At 39.5% G+C, this 22,988-nt stretch overlaps 1 protein-coding gene and 1 non-coding gene across 2 annotated transcripts; one reads left to right on the top strand and one right to left on the bottom strand.

Moving 5' to 3' along the window:
- Positions 1–336: 336 nt before the first annotated feature.
- Positions 337–443, bottom strand: LOC116120777. The gene has a single exon (XR_004126602.1). It is a non-coding gene; the product is annotated as a small nucleolar RNA R71 (small nucleolar RNA).
- A 20,554-nt stretch (positions 444–20,997) lies between these two features.
- Positions 20,998–22,379, top strand: LOC116120775. Its single transcript, XM_031406742.1, has 2 exons — positions 20,998–21,551; positions 21,649–22,379. The coding sequence occupies exons 1-2, from the start codon at positions 21,188–21,190 to the stop codon at positions 21,690–21,692; spliced, it is 408 nt and encodes a 135-aa protein (XP_031262602.1). The 5' UTR covers positions 20,998–21,187; the 3' UTR covers positions 21,693–22,379.
- Positions 22,380–22,988: the final 609 nt, after the last annotated feature.

The following is a 22,988-nucleotide window of genomic DNA, read 5'->3' on the forward strand; positions in this document are numbered from 1 at the left end:
GTTAATGGCAGTGGGTCGAGTATTACTAGGCCTACGATGCAAGCCAACAACTTTGAGATTAAGCTAGCAATCATTCAGATGATCCAACAGTTGGTAAGGTTTAATGGTGATTTGAAGGAAGATCCGAATCAGCATATTGCGAACTTCTTGGAAATTTGTGACACCTTCAAGTCGAATGGAGTGTCACATGGCGCCATTAGGTTGAGGTTATTCCCATTCTCACTGGGGGATAAAGCTAAGGGGTGGTTAATGGCACTACCAGTGGGGACTATCACAACTTGGAATGATCTAGCATAGAAGTTCTTGACTAAGTTCTTTCCTCCAGCAAAATCAGCAAAACTGAGAAATGATATCACATCTTTTCTACAAGAGGAATCCAAGTCATTGTATGAGGCTTGGGAGAGGTACAAGGAATTGATGAGGAAATGTCCACACCATGGGTTGCCAGTTTGGCTTCAAGTCCAAACTTTCTACAATGGACTGATGGGTAACGTGCAAACCATGGTGGATGCAGCATTGGGAGGAGCTTTGCAGAATAAGACACCAGAGGAGGCTTATGAGTTGCTTGAGGTTTTGGCAAGCAACAACTATCAAAGACCAAATGAGAGAGCAATACCAAGAAAATCCGCGGGTCTTCATGAAGTTGATGCTTTCACAGCCACCTCAGCCCAACTCACGGCACTTTAGAAACAGTTGGGAAGTATGCAGGTAAACTCTATTAAAGCACCTTAACTAACTTGTGATTTTTGTGCAGGAAACCATGTGAGCGGCGAGTGTCAAGTGGGGAACACATTTGCTTTGTCATCTTCATCAACGGAGCAAGTGAACTACTTGGCAGGAAATCAGAGGCAACCAAACAACCCGTACTTCAACATATACAATCCGGGATGGAGAAATCATCTAAATCTAGCTTGGGGCAATCAAAACCAGCAAAATAATCAATGGAACCAAAGGACGGTGCCGAATAACCAACCAGGGGTGAATAATCAACCGGGAGATCCAAGAGTGACAAAGTTGGAAGACATGTTTGGGAAATTTATGTATGAGACCATGAGATTTATGAATGAGACGAGGACAAATTTCAAAAATCAAGGGGTATCCATTCAGAATCTTGAGGTACAAATGGGCCAATTGGCCGAGAAGCTAAATGAGAGACTGCAGGGTTCCTTACCAAGCAATACAGTCATTAACCCACATGAGCAAGCAAATGCCATAATTTTGAGGAGTGGGACAGTTTTGGAAGAGGTTGAACAAGCCAGAAAGAAAGAATTTGACAAGGAAGAATCTGAAGAGGAAGTTGATGAAGAGATTGTAGTTGATGAGAAACCAAGCGGTTTGGAGGAAGAGAACAAGAAGAAGGATGAAAGGCAAAAGAGGAAGGAGAAATTGCCATTCCCCAAGATACCACCAGAATTAGCACATCACACTCCACCCGTGCCTTTTCCTCAGAGACTGAAGAAGAAAAATTAGGATAAGCAGTTTTTAAAATTTATTGAAATTTTTAAAAAATTGCATATTAACATTCCTTTTGCAGATGCATTGCAGCAAATGTTGAGGTACGCGAAGTTCCTTAAGGAAATCCTTTCGAACAAAAGGAAGTTAGAAGATGAGGAAATGGTAATGCATACGGAGGAGTGCAATGCCATTCTCCAGAAGAAGTTACCCCCGAAGCTCAAAGATCCAGGGAGTTTTACTATTCCTTGCACTATAGGAGATATTATGTTTGATCGTGTTTTATGTGATTTAGGAGCTAGTATTAATTTAATGCCCTTTTCTGTTTTCAAGAGATTGGGAATTGGTGAAGTGAAGCCAACAATTATGTCGTTGCAACTAGCGAATAGGTCCATAAAACATCCGAGGGGGATAGTGGAGGATGTGTTAGTGAAGGTGGATAAGATAATTTTTCTAGCTGATTTTGTGGTTCTAGATATGGAAGAGGATAAGGAAATTCCTCTCATTTTGGGCCGACCATTCTTGGCCACGGGGAGAGCACTAATAGATGTGCAAGAAGGAAAGCTACTGTTGAGAGTTCAAGATGAAACAGTAACTTTCAATGTCTTTGAGGCGATGAAGTTTCCATCCGAATCAGATTCGTGTTTTAGTGTCGATGTGGTGGATAAATTGGTTGTTGAATCTATTGAAGAAAACAGCCCACAATTACCTTTAGAAGCGTGTATAGCAAAATCTAAAACAGCAGAGGTAGATGATTCGGCGAGTAATGAATATGCTAGGTTGTTAGAAGCACTTCAACTGATTGATGAGAGTCAGGATTTTGATTTTCAAAAAGAGAACGAAAAGGAGAAAAATGAAGAACCTTTAAAGCTTGAGTTGAAACCTTTACCTTCCCACCTCAAATATGTATATCTTGGGGACTCAGAAACCTTCCCAGTGATCATTAGTTTAGGATTGAGTAAAGTGGAGGAAGAGCGGTTGATTAGGGTGTTGAGGGAACATCGACTAGCAATTGGATGGACGATTTCGAACATTAGAGGCATCTCGCCATCATTTTGCTTGCATAAGATACTCATAGAGGATGATATTAAGCCTAGGGTGCAACCACAACGAAGATTGAATCCTTCGATGAAGGAAGTGGTGAGAAAGGAGGTGGTGAAACTCTTAGATATAGGGATTATCTATCATATTTCCGATAGTCCATGGGTGAGCCCGGTACAAGTGGTCCCGAAGAAGGGAGGTATCACAGTAGTAAGGAATGATAGTAATGAATTGATACCAACTAGGATGGTGATGGGCTGGATAGTGTGCATTGATTACCAGAAATTGAATGAGGTGACTAGGAAGGATCATTTTCCACTACCTTTCATCGATCAGATGTTGGAAAGGTTGGCAGGACATGCTTATTACTATTTCCTGGATGTGTATTCAGGATACAACCAGATTGCCATCGCTCTTGAGGATCAAGAGAAAACGAACTTTACTTGCCCCTATGGCACCTTTGCTTACCGAAGGATGCCTTTGGGTTATGCAATGCACCAGCAACATTTCAGAGATGCATGATGTCAATCTTTGGAGACATGGTGGAACGGTTCATAGAAGTCTTCATGGATGACTTCTCAGTTTTTGGTTCGTCTTTTGACAGTTGTCTAACTAATCTTTCTCTTGTTTTGCAGCGATGTAAGGAGACGAACCTGGTGCTCAATTGGGAGAAGTGTCATTTCATGGTCCAGGAGGGAATAATGCTCGGCCATAGGATTTCAAAGGACGAAATAGAAGTTGATCGAGCAAAGACAGAAGTGATTGAGAAGCTGCCACCACAATCGAATGTCAAAGTGATCCAAAGTTTCTTGGGACATGCGGGGTTTTACAGACAGTTCATCAAGGATTTTTCTAAGATTTCTAAACCCCTTTGCAATTTATTGAATAAAGATGTTGTGTTTGATTTCAATGATGAATGCATGCATGCCTTTCTAACTCTTAAAAAATTATTAGTATTTGCACATATTATTGCAGTTCCCGATTGGGGACTGCCATTTGAATTAATATGCGATGCTAGTGATTTTGCTTTAGGGGTAGTGTTAGGACAGCGGAAGAACAAAATGTTGCATGTAATTCAATATGCTAGCAAACTGATGCATAATTGAATTACACCACCATTGAAAAAGAATTATTGGCTGTGGTTTTTGCTTTTGACAAATTTCGTTCGTATTTGTTAGGTGCAAAGGTGATCGTCTACATGGACCATTCAGCACTTAGGCACCTATTGGCAAAGCAAGAAGCGAAACCTTGGCTCATAAGATGGATCCTATTGCTTCAGGAGTTTGAGTTGGAAATTCGTGATAAGAAGGGGTCAGAAAATGTGGTGGCAGATCACTTATCGAGAATTGAGAGGCCACTTCAGGGAAATGTGGAGGAATTCCCAATTAGAGAAACCTTTCCAGATGAGAAGTTGATGAGAGTGGATGAAGCGCCATGGTATGCAGATTTTGCAAATTATTTGTCATCAAGGGTGCTCCCAAGTGTTATGACGTTCCAACAAAAGAGAAAATTTTTCTTAGATTTGAAATACTACTTTTGGGAAGAACCATTTCTATACAGACACTATGCTAACCAAGTGATACGGAGATGTGTCTTGGAGGAGCAGATGAAAAGCATTCTACAACATTGTCATGAGAGGGAAGTAGGTGGCCATTTTGGACGAACTAGGATAGCAGCCAAGGTTCTACAATCGGGGTTTTATTGGCCAACCCTTTTTAAGGATTCTTTCCAGATGATTCAAGAGTGCGACCAATGTCAACAGAGTGGTAATATTTTAAAAAGAGATGAGATGCCATTGAACAACATCTTGGTGGTTGAGCTTTTTGATGTGTGTGGGATTGATTTCATGGGTCCCTTCCCAAACTCTTTTGGGAATACATATATCTTAATAGCGGTGGATTACATGTCGAAGTGGGTTGAAGCAGTTGCATTGCCGACTAATGATGCTAGGGTAGTGATTAAGTTTGTGAGAAAGCATATTTTCTCGAGGTTTCGAGTACCACGGGCAATTATTAGTGATAGAGGATCCCACTTTTGCAATAGACAACTGGATGTACTGTTGGGTAAATACGGAGTGACACATAGAGTTGCAACGCCTTACCATCCACAAACGAGCGGGCAAGTGGAACTGTCTAATAGAAAGCTTAAAGGCATTTTAGAAAAGACAGTTAATGCATCTAGGAAGGATTAGTCATGGAAATTGGATGATGCATTATGGGCCTACCGAACTGCATTTAAGAATCCGATTGGTATGTCCCCATTTAGAATGATTTATGGGAAAGCATGTCACTTACCGGTGGAACTCAAGCATAAAGCATACTGGGCAGTCAAGCAGCTAAATATGGATTTAAGAGCTGCTGGGGAGGAAAGGATGCTGACTTTGGACGAACTCGATGAGTTCCGTCTCGAAGCATGTGAAAATGCTCGAATTTACAAGGAGAAGACAAAAAGGTGGCATGACAAGCATATCAGGAAGAATTATTTTGAAGTGGGGCAAAAAGTGCTGTTTTTCAACTCTAGACTTAGGCTATTCCCCGGAAAACTTAAGTCTAGATGGTCCGGACCATTCACGATTACAAGAATTCACTCATCCGGAGCAGTGGAAGTTACACATGAAGAAAAAGGCACTTTTACAATCAATGGACAGAGATTGAAGCCATACATTGATGGGGTGATGAGTTGCAAATCCATCCCAATACGGCTTGACATTCCAACGTGAAAAATTGAGAGAGTCGAGCTTACCGACTATAAATAAGCGCTTCTTGGGAGGCAACCCAAGTGTTTTAAATTTTTGTTCTTCTATTTTTATTTCAGTGTGTTGAATGTTTTTTATTCTTTCTAATTTGTGTTATTTTGGGTGTTTCAGGTGAAGTTTTCAGCTAATGAAAGGAAGGAAAATACTCCAGACTTCGCAGCGAAGCACATTGGGTAAAATAAGTTTTGAAAAGTCCCAGACTTCGCTGCGGCAAAGATTTTTCTTCGCCGGGGCGAAGAAACCTGAAACTGTAATTTTTCGCCCCGACGAAGTATTTTACTTTGCCACGGCTAGGATTTTTTTCTCGCCGTGGCGATTGGCCACTGTAATTTTTCGCCCTGGCGAAGTATTTTGCTTCGCCGCATCGAAACCTGGGTTTCAAATTAGGGTTCATGAACGAAGAACTTCGCCACGACGAAACCTATTTTCTATATAAACTCACTTTGGCTTTTCATTTTCCACGCGTTTTTCAAATACATTTGAGAGAAAAAATTTCCAATTTCAATCCTTTGCCTCCCAAGTGTTTTCCCAACCAAAGTTTTCACTCCTTAACCCTTCTAAACACCAAAACAACTCATTTCAACAACAATTTTTTCGAAAATTTCACGAAAATTTCAAGTTCAAGAAATTTGGGGCTTTTAAATCTGGGCTAATTTTGAGTAAATTGGTGGCGAATAACCCTTCATATTGGTAAGATCTCAAGTTCCCTAAACTCATTTTCGCAAAATTTCAAGTTTTAAGTTGCAGATCTGAAGAATTTATTTTTGGTTGAGTTGCGAATTTTGTGAGTTGGATTTTGTTGAAGAAGGGTTTATTGTGCATGTTGTGATTTTGAGAAGTGTGGGTGTTGAGTTTTGGAGTGTGTTTTTGATTTTGGAGAAATCGTAGTTTGGGGGTCTGATTGCAAATTTTTGGAAGTGTTTTCAATTCTCTTTTTCAGGTTTGAATTGGTTGTTGTGGGGAACCTAGGCTTGAATTTTTGGGTTGTGCTGTGAATTGATTTGTAGAAAATGGCACCCAAGGTTAAGGTTCCATACAAAGGAAAAGGGAAAGGAAAGAAAGTGGACAGCCACTTTGTGAATGAAGAGGCCCAGAAACGATATCAAGGGGCTATCCAAAGAAGAGATAAGGGCTTTATTCCCGAGCGCGGTTTGACCGCGAGTCAGGCATTGGATTGGAGTCGAGGGAGACGATGGGAACTGTTTATGAGTGCTCCTGCATAGCCAGCTGTAGAGCCGCTAGTAAGGGAGTTTTATGCCAATCTCCCGAATTGTGAGGAGGGTTTTGCATTTGTGAAAGGGGTTGATGTACCGTTTACAGAAGATGAGATCAATAAGTTTTACAACCTGCCTGGATTTGATCAGGATGAGTACGGAAGGTTTAGGGGGACACAGTTTGAGGATAGTATCATTCCTCCGGTCATTGCAAAACTGGATGCAACTTGGTCAGTGTCGAAGAAACAAAAAAAGACCATTAAGGGAACTTCTTTGAAACCGATTGCTCGAGTGTGGCAGTATTTTGTTAGTGCAAAGTTGATGCCGGAAACGCACTATAGCACAGTAATTTATGAAAAAGCATTACTGCTTTATTCCATTGCCACAGGAAAAAGTATTGATGTGGGAAGAATTATCTTTAACAACATTCATCATGCCGCCAAACCAGGGCGATCAAATTATTCTTTGCCACATCTCATCATAGCCTTGTGCATTAGAGCTGGAGCCAAGGTAGGAGATGATGAGCAACGTATTCATGCTGCCTCTATCCTCGATTCAGATTATTTTCAGGAGCATCTTGAACTTCTAGAAGCCGAGCAACCAAGTGCAAGAACAAAACGGAAGAGAACCACACAAGGCCCTGTCACATCCTCCAGCTCCACAGCTACACAGAAAGAGATAATGCAGCAGATGATGAGTATGATGAAACGGATGGCAAAACGTCAGGATTGGTTGGTTGAGCAGACCCACATGATGTATGAGATGTAGAAGAGTAGCTTTAACAAGCTCAACGTTGACACTTCAGGATTCCAATGGGCCGACTGGGATTCAGATGAGTGGATGGGCTCCGAATCAGAAGAGGAAGAAGAGGAAGACGAGGGAGGCGAAGAATGAGCACCGGAACACCTGTGTTGTTGTCTTTATTTTCATTTGTTTTAGTTGATTTTGTTTTTCATTTCAAACATTAAACTCAGTTTATATTTTTGTTTTGGATTGTTGTAATTGTTTTCGTTGTTTCATTTTTCTTGTAATTTGTAGTTTGTGTAAGGACGAGATTAGGTTGTAATACTTTCATATTAGTCTGTAAATTTTTCTAACTAAGTGGAAACCACAGTTTCAATTGTTTTGACAGATGTTGGGTGATGAAAAGGTCACAGATCGGGTGTGCACTGTGGAGCAACAATTCATGGATTAATCAGGGAATTATCTCGTACCTTTGTTATTTGTGTTTTTCTATTCTTAATTTATGCGTAATGGGACATTGAGGACAATGTCATTTTTTGTTTGGGGGGTTTATAAAATTTTTGATGTTGTTGATTTTATTTTGGTTTGATTGTTTTTGCCGATGATGAATTGTATAAATCAATGATGCGAATTGGATTGTTGCATTTTTATTATTGAGAAATGTTAAGCATTGCTTCAAGTTTAGGTTTATTGACTGAATTTTGATTGAGGTTTGTTGAGTGGTTCAACCACCATATTCTTTTTTTTTCGGCATGTTTAGATTCATTTTATGCACTTAGGTAAAGTTTGATAATGTTGGTGGACTCTATAACCTAGTAGAGAAGTGCTTGAGGCGAAATTCTAGGATCATACATTGTTGAGGAGATGATTTAGGCATTCTTTTTGGAACGTTTGAGCCTTTCTAGCCGACCAAGGAATGAAATTGTCCCTAGTCACCCGTTTGAGCCGTATGAATCATTATTGCTTCATTTTTCTTGGCTAACCAAAAATTGTCCGATCCTTGTACCCTAAACACTCTGTCGTACCCTTAGGAGAATTCGATCCTAATGCAAATACAAAGAAAGGGAAGAGTTGTACGAATTGACTAAAAGAATAGTTTGGGGGTTGTGAGAAAGGCAATAAAAATAAAAGAGGTAGTTCACCTCAATTCAATGGATGTGTCTCGATTCTATTAATTTCAAAAAATAAAAAAATAAAAAATAAAAAATTCTTTTGCCAAGTTGAAGGGTATCTCGGCTGGAAACCAGTAACAGCCTTAAAAACTGCCTAGTAGTACTTGGCGACCTCTAGTTTAACAACGCCATGTACACCTTTGACCCGTGCATTTATGGTTTCAGAAATAAGAAAGACACAAGTTTGAGGGTGTAAATTAGTGGATACTTTGATTGGTGGGTGAGAAGAAATGGAGTTCGATTTGAATTGAGTGTTTGCATGAGGAAAACCGAGTTCTCTTACTTTGTATTTCCTATCCTTTTTCTTTGAACCCACTTCCCGAACCTAGCGTTACAAGCTTATAAAGACCTGCCGATTCTTATCTTTGTTTAGTCCTCATTAGTGGAGAGTAGTTCGATATTTAGGCTTATGGAGTCTGCCACCATTTGATAAACTTTGCATTCCTACATAAAATAATCCGGGAAGTCGGAAGGTGGATTAAAGTGGGGATTACCTACTTGGGGGACCAATTGAGAAAGAAAGTCGATGCAACTTATAACTTCTTGAAGTGTTAAACATTTTTCTTTTAATAATTTTGCAACAACTTTTGAGATTGGTATATATTCTAGGCAGTTGTTTTGTGAGTCGAGTCTTTTGTTTCTCTTATTTAATTTTGTGTTTTGTAAGTTTGTGTTTTTTTCTTTTTTCTTGTTTTGTACCTGATGCTCGGGGACGAGCATCACCTTAGTTTGGGGGTATTTGATAATCCACGGATTATACTAGTTTATTTAAGCTTTTAGGTCGGATTTTAGATACTTCTTAGTCTATTTTTGCCTGAATTGATACTTAATTCCTTACATTTCGTGTTTCAGGTTAAAAATGGAAATTTTGAGCGAATAAAGGTAGATTTGGAGTTTTTGGACTCAGAAGAGCGCGAAGGCAATTCTGGAATTTCATAACTCTTCAGGAAACTTCGCCGCGGCGAAGTCTGCGTACTCCACCTTTTGTAAAACGCACAGTTTCGTGTTTAGGCTAAGTTGTATTATTTTGGGTGAGGTATAAAAGAGAGACTTAGTCTTTTTGTTTAGGGCGTTTGTGGAGAGATTGAGAGAGTTTTTTACATTATTCTTAGATTGATTTTTGAGTGATTTTAGATTAACAAAGTTGGAAGATTCGAGGAAACCAGTGGATTCATCAATTTGGGGAGATTCTTTTCTCTTTTCTTTTGTTTCCATTATGTTGAACCTGGAGTTTTTCATTTCTTTTAATTGTTTTATTGATTTAGCCATGAACTAACCTATTTTGGGTTAGGGTTTTGATGTAGTTCAGATTCTAATGGGTTAGAAAGTTGATGATTATTAATTTCATATGATTTTGCTTTGATTGTGTGATTATTCTGTATTTATTGTTTGTATGTGATGAACATGATGAGATTGAGAGATAATTCATGTTAAGCTTCTTGGGTAATCACCGTTGTATTATTGGATGCTAGAGATAGATTCAAGAACCGATGAAATCAATCTAGGATTCTTGTGCTTAATGAACTTAGATTTATTAACTTTCATTTTGTTGGGTGCGGAAGGTTAATAGGGAAGAGTAGGACAACATAGCCTGAGAAGGTATGTTGGATACTTTAGAGAGTTTGATTTACAATCAATGCCTGAAAATATGAATTTAGTTTAATTCATAAAGTTTAACCTATAGAGCCCGAATGAAGTCAAAACCCTACCCGTTTGTTTGAATTAATTTTATCCCATTTTAAATCTTGCTTTCATAGTTAAGTTTATTTTAGTAAAATTTTGTTTTAATTATAGTTTAAATTGCTCCCTTAAATCCAAAAGAATTCGATTGCTTCAACTTGAAAACGTTAGGAAACTTAGTGCTTAGCAACAATCCTCGTGGGAACGATACTCACTCATCATTGTATTACTTGTGCAACTAGTATACTTGCTACATATTGCATATTGTAGGAAACATGCATCATAGCTCCTTCCACAAATTCATCTGTGGGCGAACTCCCGCAATAATGAGAGTCCGAACAGACTCTTCGAGAGTATGAGCTACTTTGTGAAGCTTCTTATGAAACCTAAAAATATAAGATTGGAGGGGCTCATCCCTCTCTTGGCTTATGGTAGCTTAGGGGCATTGAGAACTTTCTGTTCGCCTGAAAGTGTCTCAGAAATGTCAAGCTCATCTGGGGCCACGAGTTGATTAATCCCGCTAGGAGCGACCTGAACCATCGCTTCGCATGGGAGGTAAGAGTTATTGCCAAGCAATGATATTTTTCCAAGTAAGAGACTTGCTAGAGTTCCATGAGGTCGTTGAACTCGTATAGGTGATCCTGCAGATCAGAATTCCTATTGAATGCTCGCATGTCAGACATTCTGAATCTTGACGGGAGGGGAGCAGCTAATACTGCAAGAGAAAAGGGAGACACCTCTGCGACCTACCCTTGCTCATTTCGATGAGCCTTTAGCTGATCTAGAGCTCGCTGTAGTTCCTCAATCTAAGCCAGCGAAGCTACTTGGGGATCACTTTCTGCAACATGGGTTCGACCCTCACGGTTGCGGTTGAGGAAAAACTATAGGTTGGGTTCCTCCTCACTTCGGCCGACAGTTCCGGCCAATCTCGACACACGCTGGCTAGAGCCGTGTGATGGCGTTGAATGGCTCGGTGAACATTCCTGACCTCCGCAGTGGTACAAACCGACCCACAGACGGTGGGAATTGAAAGAACAACATGCATGAAGAGTGGTGGAAATGGAGAATGAAAGCATGAAAGGATGGATTCAAAAACCGTTTTCAAACAAAGCTTGGAAAAAGGGATTATACCTACTCCTTTGCTTCGGATTCATAAGATTAGACTCAAAGTAATGAGACCTCCACACTTTAACACCACCTTGAGAGATTTAGAGAGTGGTCATGGCTTTGAGAGAGAGTTTTTAGTTTGCTTTGAGTGAACAATGTGTGTTATGAACTAAAATCAACATTTTGCATTTATACATACTTGGGCAATTTTACAATTATTTGTTTTTCACTTCCAAACCCAATAAAATCTTATTTTAAAAAGGGAGCCCAAGTATTTATTATGTCACCCTTTGAATAATCAATATTATTCAAGGGTTCATGTAAACTAAACTAGGTATTTTTTGTTCATCTCATTAATCTTAACGCTTTAAGATATAATAATTAAATATAATTAATTATTGCTTGACCATTTTAACCTTTAAAATGTCACAAACAATTTTCCATGTAACTATTACCATAGAAATCCCGTTATTACCCTCGGAAGGTGCTAGCCCTCTTCGGATAATCATTTCTCTCTCTCATCATTCTCTAACTTCTTAAGGCTATTAGTGTGACCATGTACGTCCACCGTGGATTAGCCATGATCTGGTTCTGGATAAATCCAGAAACCTATCTGGAGGCCCAACGACTATAGTAAACATCTAGCAATGTGCCATAGTCCCTAAACCACGATGAAGAAATACTTCATCAAACCCATTTCAGATCATAAGTACCATGCAGGTAAAGTCCCTACATTGAAATATCCTGATTGAGCACAGATTCATGGAATGTCAAAATTCGAAACTCGGTCTTCTACTAAATCGTCGATCAATATGTCTGGAACTTGTCATCACAAACTTGCTTTTGTATGACTAATAATAGACTCTAACCAGAGATTCTGATTTCCGACATTTATTGACGTTCGTCAACGGTACTCCCGATCCTATATTTCCGAGTCAATGGATCACCTTTTGACCATCGTTCATTTCCGCATATGAACAACGTATGACTAAATAGGCTTTATTATATGAAACATGATTAGTCTCGTACTTATACACCATATGAACCATCCGTATCGGATCCGACTACAATGTCTTAGGTCAAAGGATTACATCGTCCATTGATATAACCAAATGATAAATCATTGACTACATGCTTTTCCAAGTGATTTGTCGTTATTCGGTCACGTTCAAAAAACAGTTCACCAACCGCTAATCCATACCAATGCCCCAGTGACATGACTATCATTTTCATCCGTACTTATATCAACTCATGATATCTTTCAGAAGCATCCGATATGCCTACTGTACAATATAGTTGCCCAAAGTATATTGCTTCCGTAGGGAACCCTTTTTGATAATTCACTTACCGATTAAATGAATCATTTGGACAATTCATATACATACTTTATTTTAAATGCATGACTGAATAAAGGAAGCAATTTATATACATGAATTGAAGAACTCTTTCTTCTATTATTTATGATATATAGATATAAGACAAAATACTCTGAAACCGACAACACGAATGGTTTCTAGGGCATACACTAATATACGCTTACAGGAATCCCTCGCACAACAACGATCAAAGTCGTCATTTTGGCGATAATGGGAATCTCCCCGCCTTGCACTTTTGTGCGAGTGCTCATGCGACGTGGCACAAGATGGCTCGGGCCGTAACATGTCACAGAGTCGCAATGCCACAGTTATTCTGCACGGGGCACGATCGGAGTTTGCGGGTCCCTCGGAGCCTTTGGGTCCACTGTGTGCCACTTGCTTTCCTTTTCTTTGACGCACTGCAATGCGTGTGGTACGGGCTTTTGCCCTTTTACGCACTTTCGCGCGACCTGCAAGAATTTTCGGCTGTGGCACCGCCCCATTTGATTCAGGTGACATGACCCGATCCAATCAATCCAGCCTTTGGCTAATCGTTTGGAGAGTATTGTTGAACCTCTCCAGGTAACTCATGACAACTAAATCGAGCCGTGAGCTTGAAGAGATATCCCCTATGATATTTTGCTGGGCTGGGGCCACTTCAGGAGAAGTGTCCTCTTGTACCCGAGGGATCTCTTCATTGCCATAATTGGTTCGCTCAGATTCAAAACGGCAAGCTATTTGTTGTAGTGGGACCGATTAGTCAGAGATTCTCCTGATGAAGAACAGGTACTAATTCAATGCACTCCTTTTAGCGCCAAACTGTTAATGCTTGATTTTGATACTAACTACTCGCACATGAGAAATGCTAAGCGAGCTTAGAAGTCACATGTGATTATGGAAGTATTTAGTTGGATAAAGAGTGAAGAACAATGTTTAAAGTGGTTCGGATGCTCATAAAGCGAATCCTACGTCCACTGATATTGTATTAATGAGTAAAGTCAGGTCGCGTTCAGCGAGCTGAATTACAGCTTAGAAATTACAAGAGAGAGAGAGTAAGCTATTCCAGAGTGAAATTAGCCAATCCCACAAATGGGAGAGGAGTCCTCTATTTATAGTGGGATGAATTAAGGTAATGATTACTAAATCTACGAGTGGGGTAGATGCCATGCAAATCCTTCTCTACGTCTCATTGCTCACCTGCCCGAGTGATTTCCTCGACTTGTGCAGGGATTGGACACGTGGACCATTTCCAACCATTCGCCAACTTGACGCACACCCACTACACTGGCAGACGCATGCCACTCACGTCATCACATGACGTGACTGTACCTGAGCGGTTGTAGAACTTTCTTAAGTTCTTACCACCCATGCTGACAAGACTCTACGTCAGCCCTTCTTTTCCAAGTATAACAAGACCTAATCAATCCACCATCTCGTATATGATTGGGCCTCGGGGGACTGTGGATTTGCGCCAACGCTGCCACTTCGACATCCGCAATTCTAAAGGTAAGCTTTCAGGTTTCAAGATGTCAAAAGTATGCTCAAGTATGGTTTTCTGGTGTCTTGCATGGTACAGCTTGCTCAGGTACATATCGTTACAAAATTGGAAATTATTATGAATATATCGTTTGTGAACTGTAATTATATCAGTTATGGTAGCCGCTAAAATCTTGTCTATGAATATGTTGATATATGATACCCATTTTGGGCTTGTTCGGGAAGGTTCCTCCTCACTTCGGCCGACAGTTCCGGCCAATCTCGACACACGCTGGCTAGAGCCGTGTGATGGCGTTGAATGGCTCGGTGAACATTCCTGACCTCCGCAGTGGTACAAACCGACCCACAGACGGTGGGAATTGAAAGAACAACATGCATGAAGAGTGGTGGAAATGGAGAATGAAAGCATGAAAGGATGGATTCAAAAACCGTTTTCAAACAAAGCTTGGAAAAAGGGATTATACCTACTCCTTTGCTTCGGATTCATAAGATTAGACTCAAAGTAATGAGACCTCCACACTTTAACACCACCTTGAGAGATTTAGAGAGTGGTCATGGCTTTGAGAGAGAGTTTTTAGTTTGCTTTGAGTGAACAATGTGTGTTATGAACTAAAATCAACATTTTGCATTTATACATACTTGGGCAATTTTACAATTATTTGTTTTTCACTTCCAAACCCAATAAAATCTTATTTTAAAAAGGGAGCCCAAGTATTTATTATGTCACCCTTTGAATAATCAATATTATTCAAGGGTTCATGTAAACTAAACTAGGTATTTTTTGTTCATCTCATTAATCTTAACGCTTTAAGATATAATAATTAAATATAATTAATTATTGCTTGACCATTTTAACCTTTAAAATGTCACAAACAATTTTCCATGTAACTATTACCATAGAAATCCCGTTATTACCCTCGGAAGGTGCTAGCCCTCTTCGGATAATCATTTCTCTCTCTCATCATTCTCTAACTTCTTAAGGCTATTAGTGTGACCATGTACGTCCACCGTGGATTAGCCATGATCTGGTTCTGGATAAATCCAGAAACCTATCTGGAGGCCCAACGACTATAGTAAACATCTAGCAATGTGCCATAGTCCCTAAACCACGATGAAGAAATACTTCATCAAACCCATTTCAGATCATAAGTACCATGCAGGTAAAGTCCCTACATTGAAATATCCTGATTGAGCACAGATTCATGGAATGTCAAAATTCGAAACTCGGTCTTCTACTAAATCGTCGATCAATATGTCTGGAACTTGTCATCACAAACTTGCTTTTGTATGACTAATAATAGACTCTAACCAGAGATTCTGATTTCCGACATTTATTGACGTTCGTCAACGGTACTCCCGATCCTATATTTCCGAGTCAATGGATCACCTTTTGACCATCGTTCATTTCCGCATATGAACAACGTATGACTAAATAGGCTTTATTATATGAAACATGATTAGTCTCGTACTTATACACCATATGAACCATCCGTATCGGATCCGACTACAATGTCTTAGGTCAAAGGATTACATCGTCCATTGATATAACCAAATGATAAATCATTGACTACATGCTTTTCCAAGTGATTTGTCGTTATTCGGTCACGTTCAAAAAACAGTTCACCAACCGCTAATCCATACCAATGCCCCAGTGACATGACTATCATTTTCATCCGTACTTATATCAACTCATGATATCTTTCAGAAGCATCCGATATGCCTACTGTACAATATAGTTGCCCAAAGTATATTGCTTCCGTAGGGAACCCTTTTTGATAATTCACTTACCGATTAAATGAATCATTTGGACAATTCATATACATACTTTATTTTAAATGCATGACTGAATAAAGGAAGCAATTTATATACATGAATTGAAGAACTCTTTCTTCTATTATTTATGATATATAGATATAAGACAAAATACTCTGAAACCGACAACACGAATGGTTTCTAGGGCATACACTAATATACGCTTACAGGAATCCCTCGCACAACAACGATCAAAGTCGTCATTTTGGCGATAATGGGAATCTCCCCGCCTTGCACTTTTGTGCGAGTGCTCATGCGACGTGGCACAAGATGGCTCGGGCCGTAACATGTCACAGAGTCGCAATGCCACAGTTATTCTGCACGGGGCACGATCGGAGTTTGCGGGTCCCTCGGAGCCTTTGGGTCCACTGTGTGCCACTTGCTTTCCTTTTCTTTGACGCACTGCAATGCGTGTGGTACGGGCTTTTGCCCTTTTACGCACTTTCGCGCGACCTGCAAGAATTTTCGGCTGTGGCACCGCCCCATTTGATTCAGGTGACATGACCCGATCCAATCAATCCAGCCTTTGGCTAATCGTTTGGAGAGTATTGTTGAACCTCTCCAGGTAACTCATGACAACTAAATCGAGCCGTGAGCTTGAAGAGATATCCCCTATGATATTTTGCTGGGCTGGGGCCACTTCAGGAGAAGTGTCCTCTTGTACCCGAGGGATCTCTTCATTGCCATAATTGGTTCGCTCAGATTCAAAACGGCAAGCTATTTGTTGTAGTGGGACCGATTAGTCAGAGATTCTCCTGATGAAGAACAGGTACTAATTCAATGCACTCCTTTTAGCGCCAAACTGTTAATGCTTGATTTTGATACTAACTACTCGCACATGAGAAATGCTAAGCGAGCTTAGAAGTCACATGTGATTATGGAAGTATTTAGTTGGATAAAGAGTGAAGAACAATGTTTAAAGTGGTTCGGATGCTCATAAAGCGAATCCTACGTCCACTGATATTGTATTAATGAGTAAAGTCAGGTCGCGTTCAGCGAGCTGAATTACAGCTTAGAAATTACAAGAGAGAGAGAGTAAGCTATTCCAGAGTGAAATTAGCCAATCCCACAAATGGGAGAGGAGTCCTCTATTTATAGTGGGATGAATTAAGGTAATGATTACTAAATCTACGAGTGGGGTAGATGCCATGCAAATCCTTCTCTACGTCTCATTGCTCACCTGCCCGAGTGATTTCCTCGACTTGTGCAGGGATTGGACACGTGGACCATTTCCAACCATTCGCCAACTTGACGCACACCCACTACACTGGCAGACGCATGCCACTCACGTCATCACATGACGTGACTGTACCTGAGCGGTTGTAGAACTTTCTTAAGTTCTTACCACCCATGCTGACAAGACTCTACGTCAGCCCTTCTTTTCCAAGTATAACAAGACCTAATCAATCCACCATCTCGTATATGATTGGGCCTCGGGGGACTGTGGATTTGCGCCAACGCTGCCACTTAGACATCCGCAATTCTAAAGGTAAGCTTTCAGGTTTCAAGATGTCAAAAGTATGCTCAAGTATGGTTTTCTGGTGTCTTGCATGGTACAGCTTGCTCAGGTACATATCGTTACAAAATTGGAAATTATTATGAATATATCGTTTGTGAACTGTAATTATATCAGTTATGGTAGCCGCTAAAATCTTGTCTATGAATATGTTGATATATGATACCCATTTTGGGCTTGTTCGGGAAAGGAAATTTGCAGAAAACAGGTGAGCTATAATAATTCAGATATAGTTATTTCCTCACATCATTGATCTCATCTTGAATTATTCTGTTCTATCATTGAAATAAAAATATATTCTCATTGCAGAGGAAATTAACTTAAAATACATAAAATAAAACTAAATAAAAGTAGTTCTTTATATGTTATTCTCACAAATTGATTTTCTTAGACTATGGGAATAATTCCAATGCTAGAATTGATAAAGCCAAAGACATGGCAATCAAAGACATACCGTTATAGAATCTTTTAAGTACTGCGAATAGATGGTTGTCTCCGATCAGTAACGAACTAAATGCTCCAGTGAAGGAGAACATGATGCAGATCACAAACCCTTGATAATTGACTGTATTTTTCTGGAAAAGAAAACCTCCTCTGCTGAGATATACCGCTACTGAGTACATAACGAGGCAAGCCGCAATGGCCACCGGCATTTCCTCAATTATAATAGAGGGTTGGGAGGGCCGTACTCCTGTATCATGATCCTGTATTGAATGAGGGTTGGGATCCATTTCAACATTTGAACTTACAAGCGGAAGATTGAACCTTGGTCAAAATTTGAACAAGCATCAGGTTCAACGCAGAAACTTGTAAAAATGCAATGGCACAAGCTGCGTAAAACTTGAAAACCGGCATGTTTCTTATATTATGGTTCATAAGAAACTTCCTAGAAATTTGACACCACATTCATTTCGTGCACTTGCCAACTTTTAGTAACTTCAACGAAATTTATTCAGATCATAGTCTTTGCTGAACAAAAGTAAACGCTGGGTGAATTTCCAATTGGAAAGAAACTGCGGAGGAAATTTCCACCTGAAAGGAAACTGCGGAGGAAATTTCCACTTACTTGTCAGTGGATTAGTGACCCACACGAACTTTATGCTTGACCTTCGCCATTTTATTACAAAACAGAAAAAGACTATCCCGATGGTACTAACTCAGAGTTGGAATTACTGACCACTAATAAATTTTCAACCTAAATTTATACAGAATATCTATCCTCTTTTCATCATTATTTCGGTTCGTTTGGAAATATAGGCGTTTTATTTCTGATCATCTTAACCAAACCAATTTCAATTTAGTTATTCAACTGCAGTAACCGTCATTTTTTTTTTGGGGCGGGGGGAAGCCGGTCTTAGGACTGGACCTGGACCAGGCCCAAGAGAGGAGGGACCGGCCTGGGCCCAAAAAAATTATGGGTTCAAGACCGGTCCTTGAAAAATTGGGTTTGGTCTCTCAAGAACCGATCCCAATTTGGGTCCAAGCCTTCCCAGGCTTGGGACCGCCTAAGCCAGGCCTTACCCACCTCTAATCCGTAAACCTTAAACCTTAAAACCTAAAATCTAATTGCTCACCCTTGGTTTTAGAATAGAACATTTACCCCCATCGTCAATGTCAATGATGAGGTAGTGAAATATGACCTCCACAAGTGCATAGTGGCGGAAAAGACTATAATACCCTTGGGCGATTTTAAAAACCAAAGCCTAATCTTATTAAACCCCATCACCACCGGGCCGGCAAATCGCGGCGTGAGCCATAGCGGCTTGGCTGCGATTTGGCCGCTCAAGGCTAGTCTTCCGTGGCTTGGCTGCGATTCAGGCAAATCACGGCCTTAGCAGCAGTGGTTGGCCACGATTCACGCAAATCGCGGCCTGAACCACCGCTGTTTGGCCATGATTTGGCCGCTCGACGCTTGTGCCGCCTGTAATATCATAGCATCGCCAACAAAGTTCATCGTCTCATCCCAATCGCGCTCTTTGTGCAGCCGGTAGCCGCGGCTGTTGTGCGGCCAGACTCGCCAGCGAAGGGAGAGCTCAGCCGCCCGTGGAAAACTGCCTCTGGCGGCTACATCACGGTGGCCGTGCTTGGCTCTACGAGCCATGAAGCCGCCGCACACAATCAACCCACAACCACCACAAATTTCAAACATTTGCAATCCAACTTCTTTGATTCAAAAAGCCAAACAACACACAATACAAATCAAGCAACAAAGATCATTAATAAATCATCAAAATAGCAACAATCCCCAAAGAAATTTCGAAATCTCCATGGGTAGCTCACAGCTGTGCAACGGAGAGAATGGGTTTCGCTTTGTTCGTTTTCTTCAAGTCTCCAAGAGGTTGTTCTTGGACTTTGAATGCTAAAGCATTACAAAAGAAATTCCAGAATACAGATTCGGGAATAAAATAAGATCTCCAGGAGTTTTTTCTATTTTAGCTTGTGTTAAGATGAGTTCTATTTCAGTTTGTGTTAAGATGAGTTTGGAAGAAAGAGATCAGGGTTAGTATGAGGATTTTCAAATATATCATAATTTGTGAACTGTTGGGAATACCCTGTTAAAAGTAACGTTTGAATTTTAATGATGGGTGGGAAAAGTTCGTTTGGAAAAGTTCGTTTCTGAAACCAAAGTGGAAAATGAAAATTCATCAAACTTTGGGTAGGAAAATGTTATCCGACCTTTCCATGAAATCAAAATCCTTCGATTAGGAAAATTTTCACCATTGGTGAAGTCTTCGACCCACACGTAACTTTATTTTATCAGTTTGACATTCTTCTTCTTGTTCAGTTTGACAAAGCTGTGTAAGGCAGAGATGATTTCAACATATTTATTATATATTTGCTTCAAATGAAACTTCCCAGAAATTTCGACGAAATTTTCGAGCATTAAAGTAACTTCCCAGAAATTTTCGAGCATTGAATTCCCAAAAAGTTTACCGTCAATCTCTGCTTGAAAGTAAACTGGTATGAGATTTCCACCTGAAATGAAACTGCTATGAAATTTCCACCAAGTTTCTCGTCTGAAGGACTAGTGGCCCACAAGAACTCTTTTCATGAAAAATATCGGACTTTACCATTTAATGACAGATGACTTACTAACTACAACGAAATTTCCGGCTTGAAAGGAAACTGCTACTAAATTTCCGATTGTGTCGGTGACCCACACGATACTTCACCCTTTGGAGTTATCAAAATTTACCATTTAATAACAACAAAAAAAATTATTGTCACTTATATTTAATGTCAAATTGCAATATGAGAATATAACTTTATAACACACCAAATAATAACTTTTTTCTGCAATATTATATAAGCTTCTGATATTCGTAGTACTAAATATTAATGTGGTCAATTTATTTTAAGGCCTCAATAATAGAGCTGAATTGTTTTTTATATAAATAATAAAACTCTAATATTGTCATCATATAAATTTATAGTTTTCTTACTTTATGTTAAAATTCTAGAATATTAGGGGTGTCACATTAACTATATGTACCACTCAACGATACATTTATACGTTTATGATTACTTTCTCTCTTATTAATATTTATCATAAATGGCTTTTGGTAGTTGATAGCCGTGGTATTCTATTTTATGAAACAGTTTGGAAAATTCTATTTTATGGAACGAATATTCTGTTTTCAAATTAAAAGTGTTAAGCCTCTGCCGTGCATTAAGAACCCTACGTTGAAAATTGAGGGGCAGAAGTTACCTTATAAGTTCGAACATATATATATTAAATGGCAGCAGTAGCAGTGGATTCTCGCTGCGATTACTTACTTTGAGTAATAAGTTGTGCGTGTTTCGGAAATTGTGTCTTCCTCATAAATCTTCAGTTACGTCCAATGGATACGGAGAACGAAAATGGTCCAATCACCACACTCGTTGCTCAGTTTAACACGGGCGATCCATCGAGTTCTGTTGCAGCAGCGTGGCCTGCGCAACAGCACTGGAGTTGGTCCTTTCAAAGGACAGTTGCTTTCTCTGCTCATTCTTCTTATCGCTTTCATAGTCAGTATGAGGAGTTTCGTTTCCAAGTTCCTGGACATGAACCCTGGCATTCGATCGAGGGACGTTCTCGAGGAGGGGGAATGGTTGACAAAGAGCGGTTGTTCAGTCACCGTAAGCTAACAGAGACAGTGTTCGTTACTGCCGCCCAAGGAGCTCTGGCTTTATTCACCTTTTTGTTCGCACCTGGTGGTGGATCAAGTACTGGCTACCTCAGTACCCTGTCTCATAATAGTAAACTTCTCTTGCGTTCTGCAGTGGTTTTAAATGTTATTGGATTTCTGTGTTGCTTGAACAGCATGTTGTTACATGACCGGAAACCTGGAGCTTCTACAATCTTGACTGGCGTCGGATGCGCTACTACTGTTTACGGATTCCTGGCTGTTATGGGCGTGGTTTTACACGATCATCTCATTCTATGGGTCTTCGGTGGCGCCTGCATTGCATCAACCCCGGCGATAGCAATTTTTTTGAAGAAAAAAACTCACTAATTAAAAAGTGGTAGGAGTAAAATTCGACTAAGTAATTGAGATTCTCTTATTTGGACTATATAAGGTAAAGTAAACGTTTTCCGTTTTACCCTTTATCCACTAGTTTCCAGTACAGATAAAAACTGAACTATCACACAAACACACCCAAAAAAGGATAATTGGAAAGAGCAAATATATATATTTGAAAAATAGTTTATTTTGTAGAGAGTTTAACTAATATCCAAAACTCAAGAGGAACTGCCGCCCAACCACATTTAACCCCAATGGACTCATCTCAAGCAGCAAAGACTGAAGCTCACTCATCAGGGACCAGCCACAATTACCGTCCACAACTCATCAGCAGTCGAAACTTAGAGGGACAACCGGCGAAAAGGAACTGAAATCTGTTTTTTCTTCTAATTTCTTGTTAATTGAAAGATTATAATGGAGCTAAAGTCCTTTTTGCCACTATCTTTCTTTTTATTTGCCAGATGAATTTAAAAGTTATTTTCTATAGCTTTTTTTGGGAATTGAGTATTTACGGTGCAGGGTCAAGAATTCAACTAGACGGTTAAACATTTGGATGTGTTGGTTTTCTTTTAATCACCGTGTATTTAATTTGTTGAAATAAACAGATGCAAGAATTCGTACTTGAAAAAAAAAAACATAAAAATCTTTTATACACATCTTAAACCTATTTCTATTTTAAGAGCTTATTGAATTGTTTCTTTCATGAGAAGTAGCCCTCGATACAAACTAAATTGTTCGAAGTTAAGATAATAATTTGTCTTTGTACCATAAAATGTTGGGTACTTTATCCTAATTGCATGTCATGCAAAGTCAAAGGGGGCAGAGGTAGAGTCAAGATATTGCTATTTTATTTCAAAAACTTCATTTCATGAGGCTCCATTTAATTCGTGAAATTCTATTTGTTTGAAGTTGAATATAGGAAAATTAATGTACGATAGTGACAATTGATTGATTAATATGAATTGACAAAGAATGAAAAAAAGAAGATATAAATATAAGGGTTAATTATCTTGGAAATACAAAGGTTCATTTTGTATTTTAGTCATTTATATATATCTATAATTTTAATTGGGGTTTTATAAGATAATAAAATAGGTGCAAATAACACCACTTGAAATAAAAGAAAAATACTATCAAA

The sequence above is a fragment of the Pistacia vera genome, unplaced genomic scaffold (assembly GCF_008641045.1).
Source record: "Pistacia vera cultivar Batoury unplaced genomic scaffold, PisVer_v2 Contig944, whole genome shotgun sequence".
Taxonomy (NCBI): domain Eukaryota; kingdom Viridiplantae; phylum Streptophyta; class Magnoliopsida; order Sapindales; family Anacardiaceae; genus Pistacia; species Pistacia vera.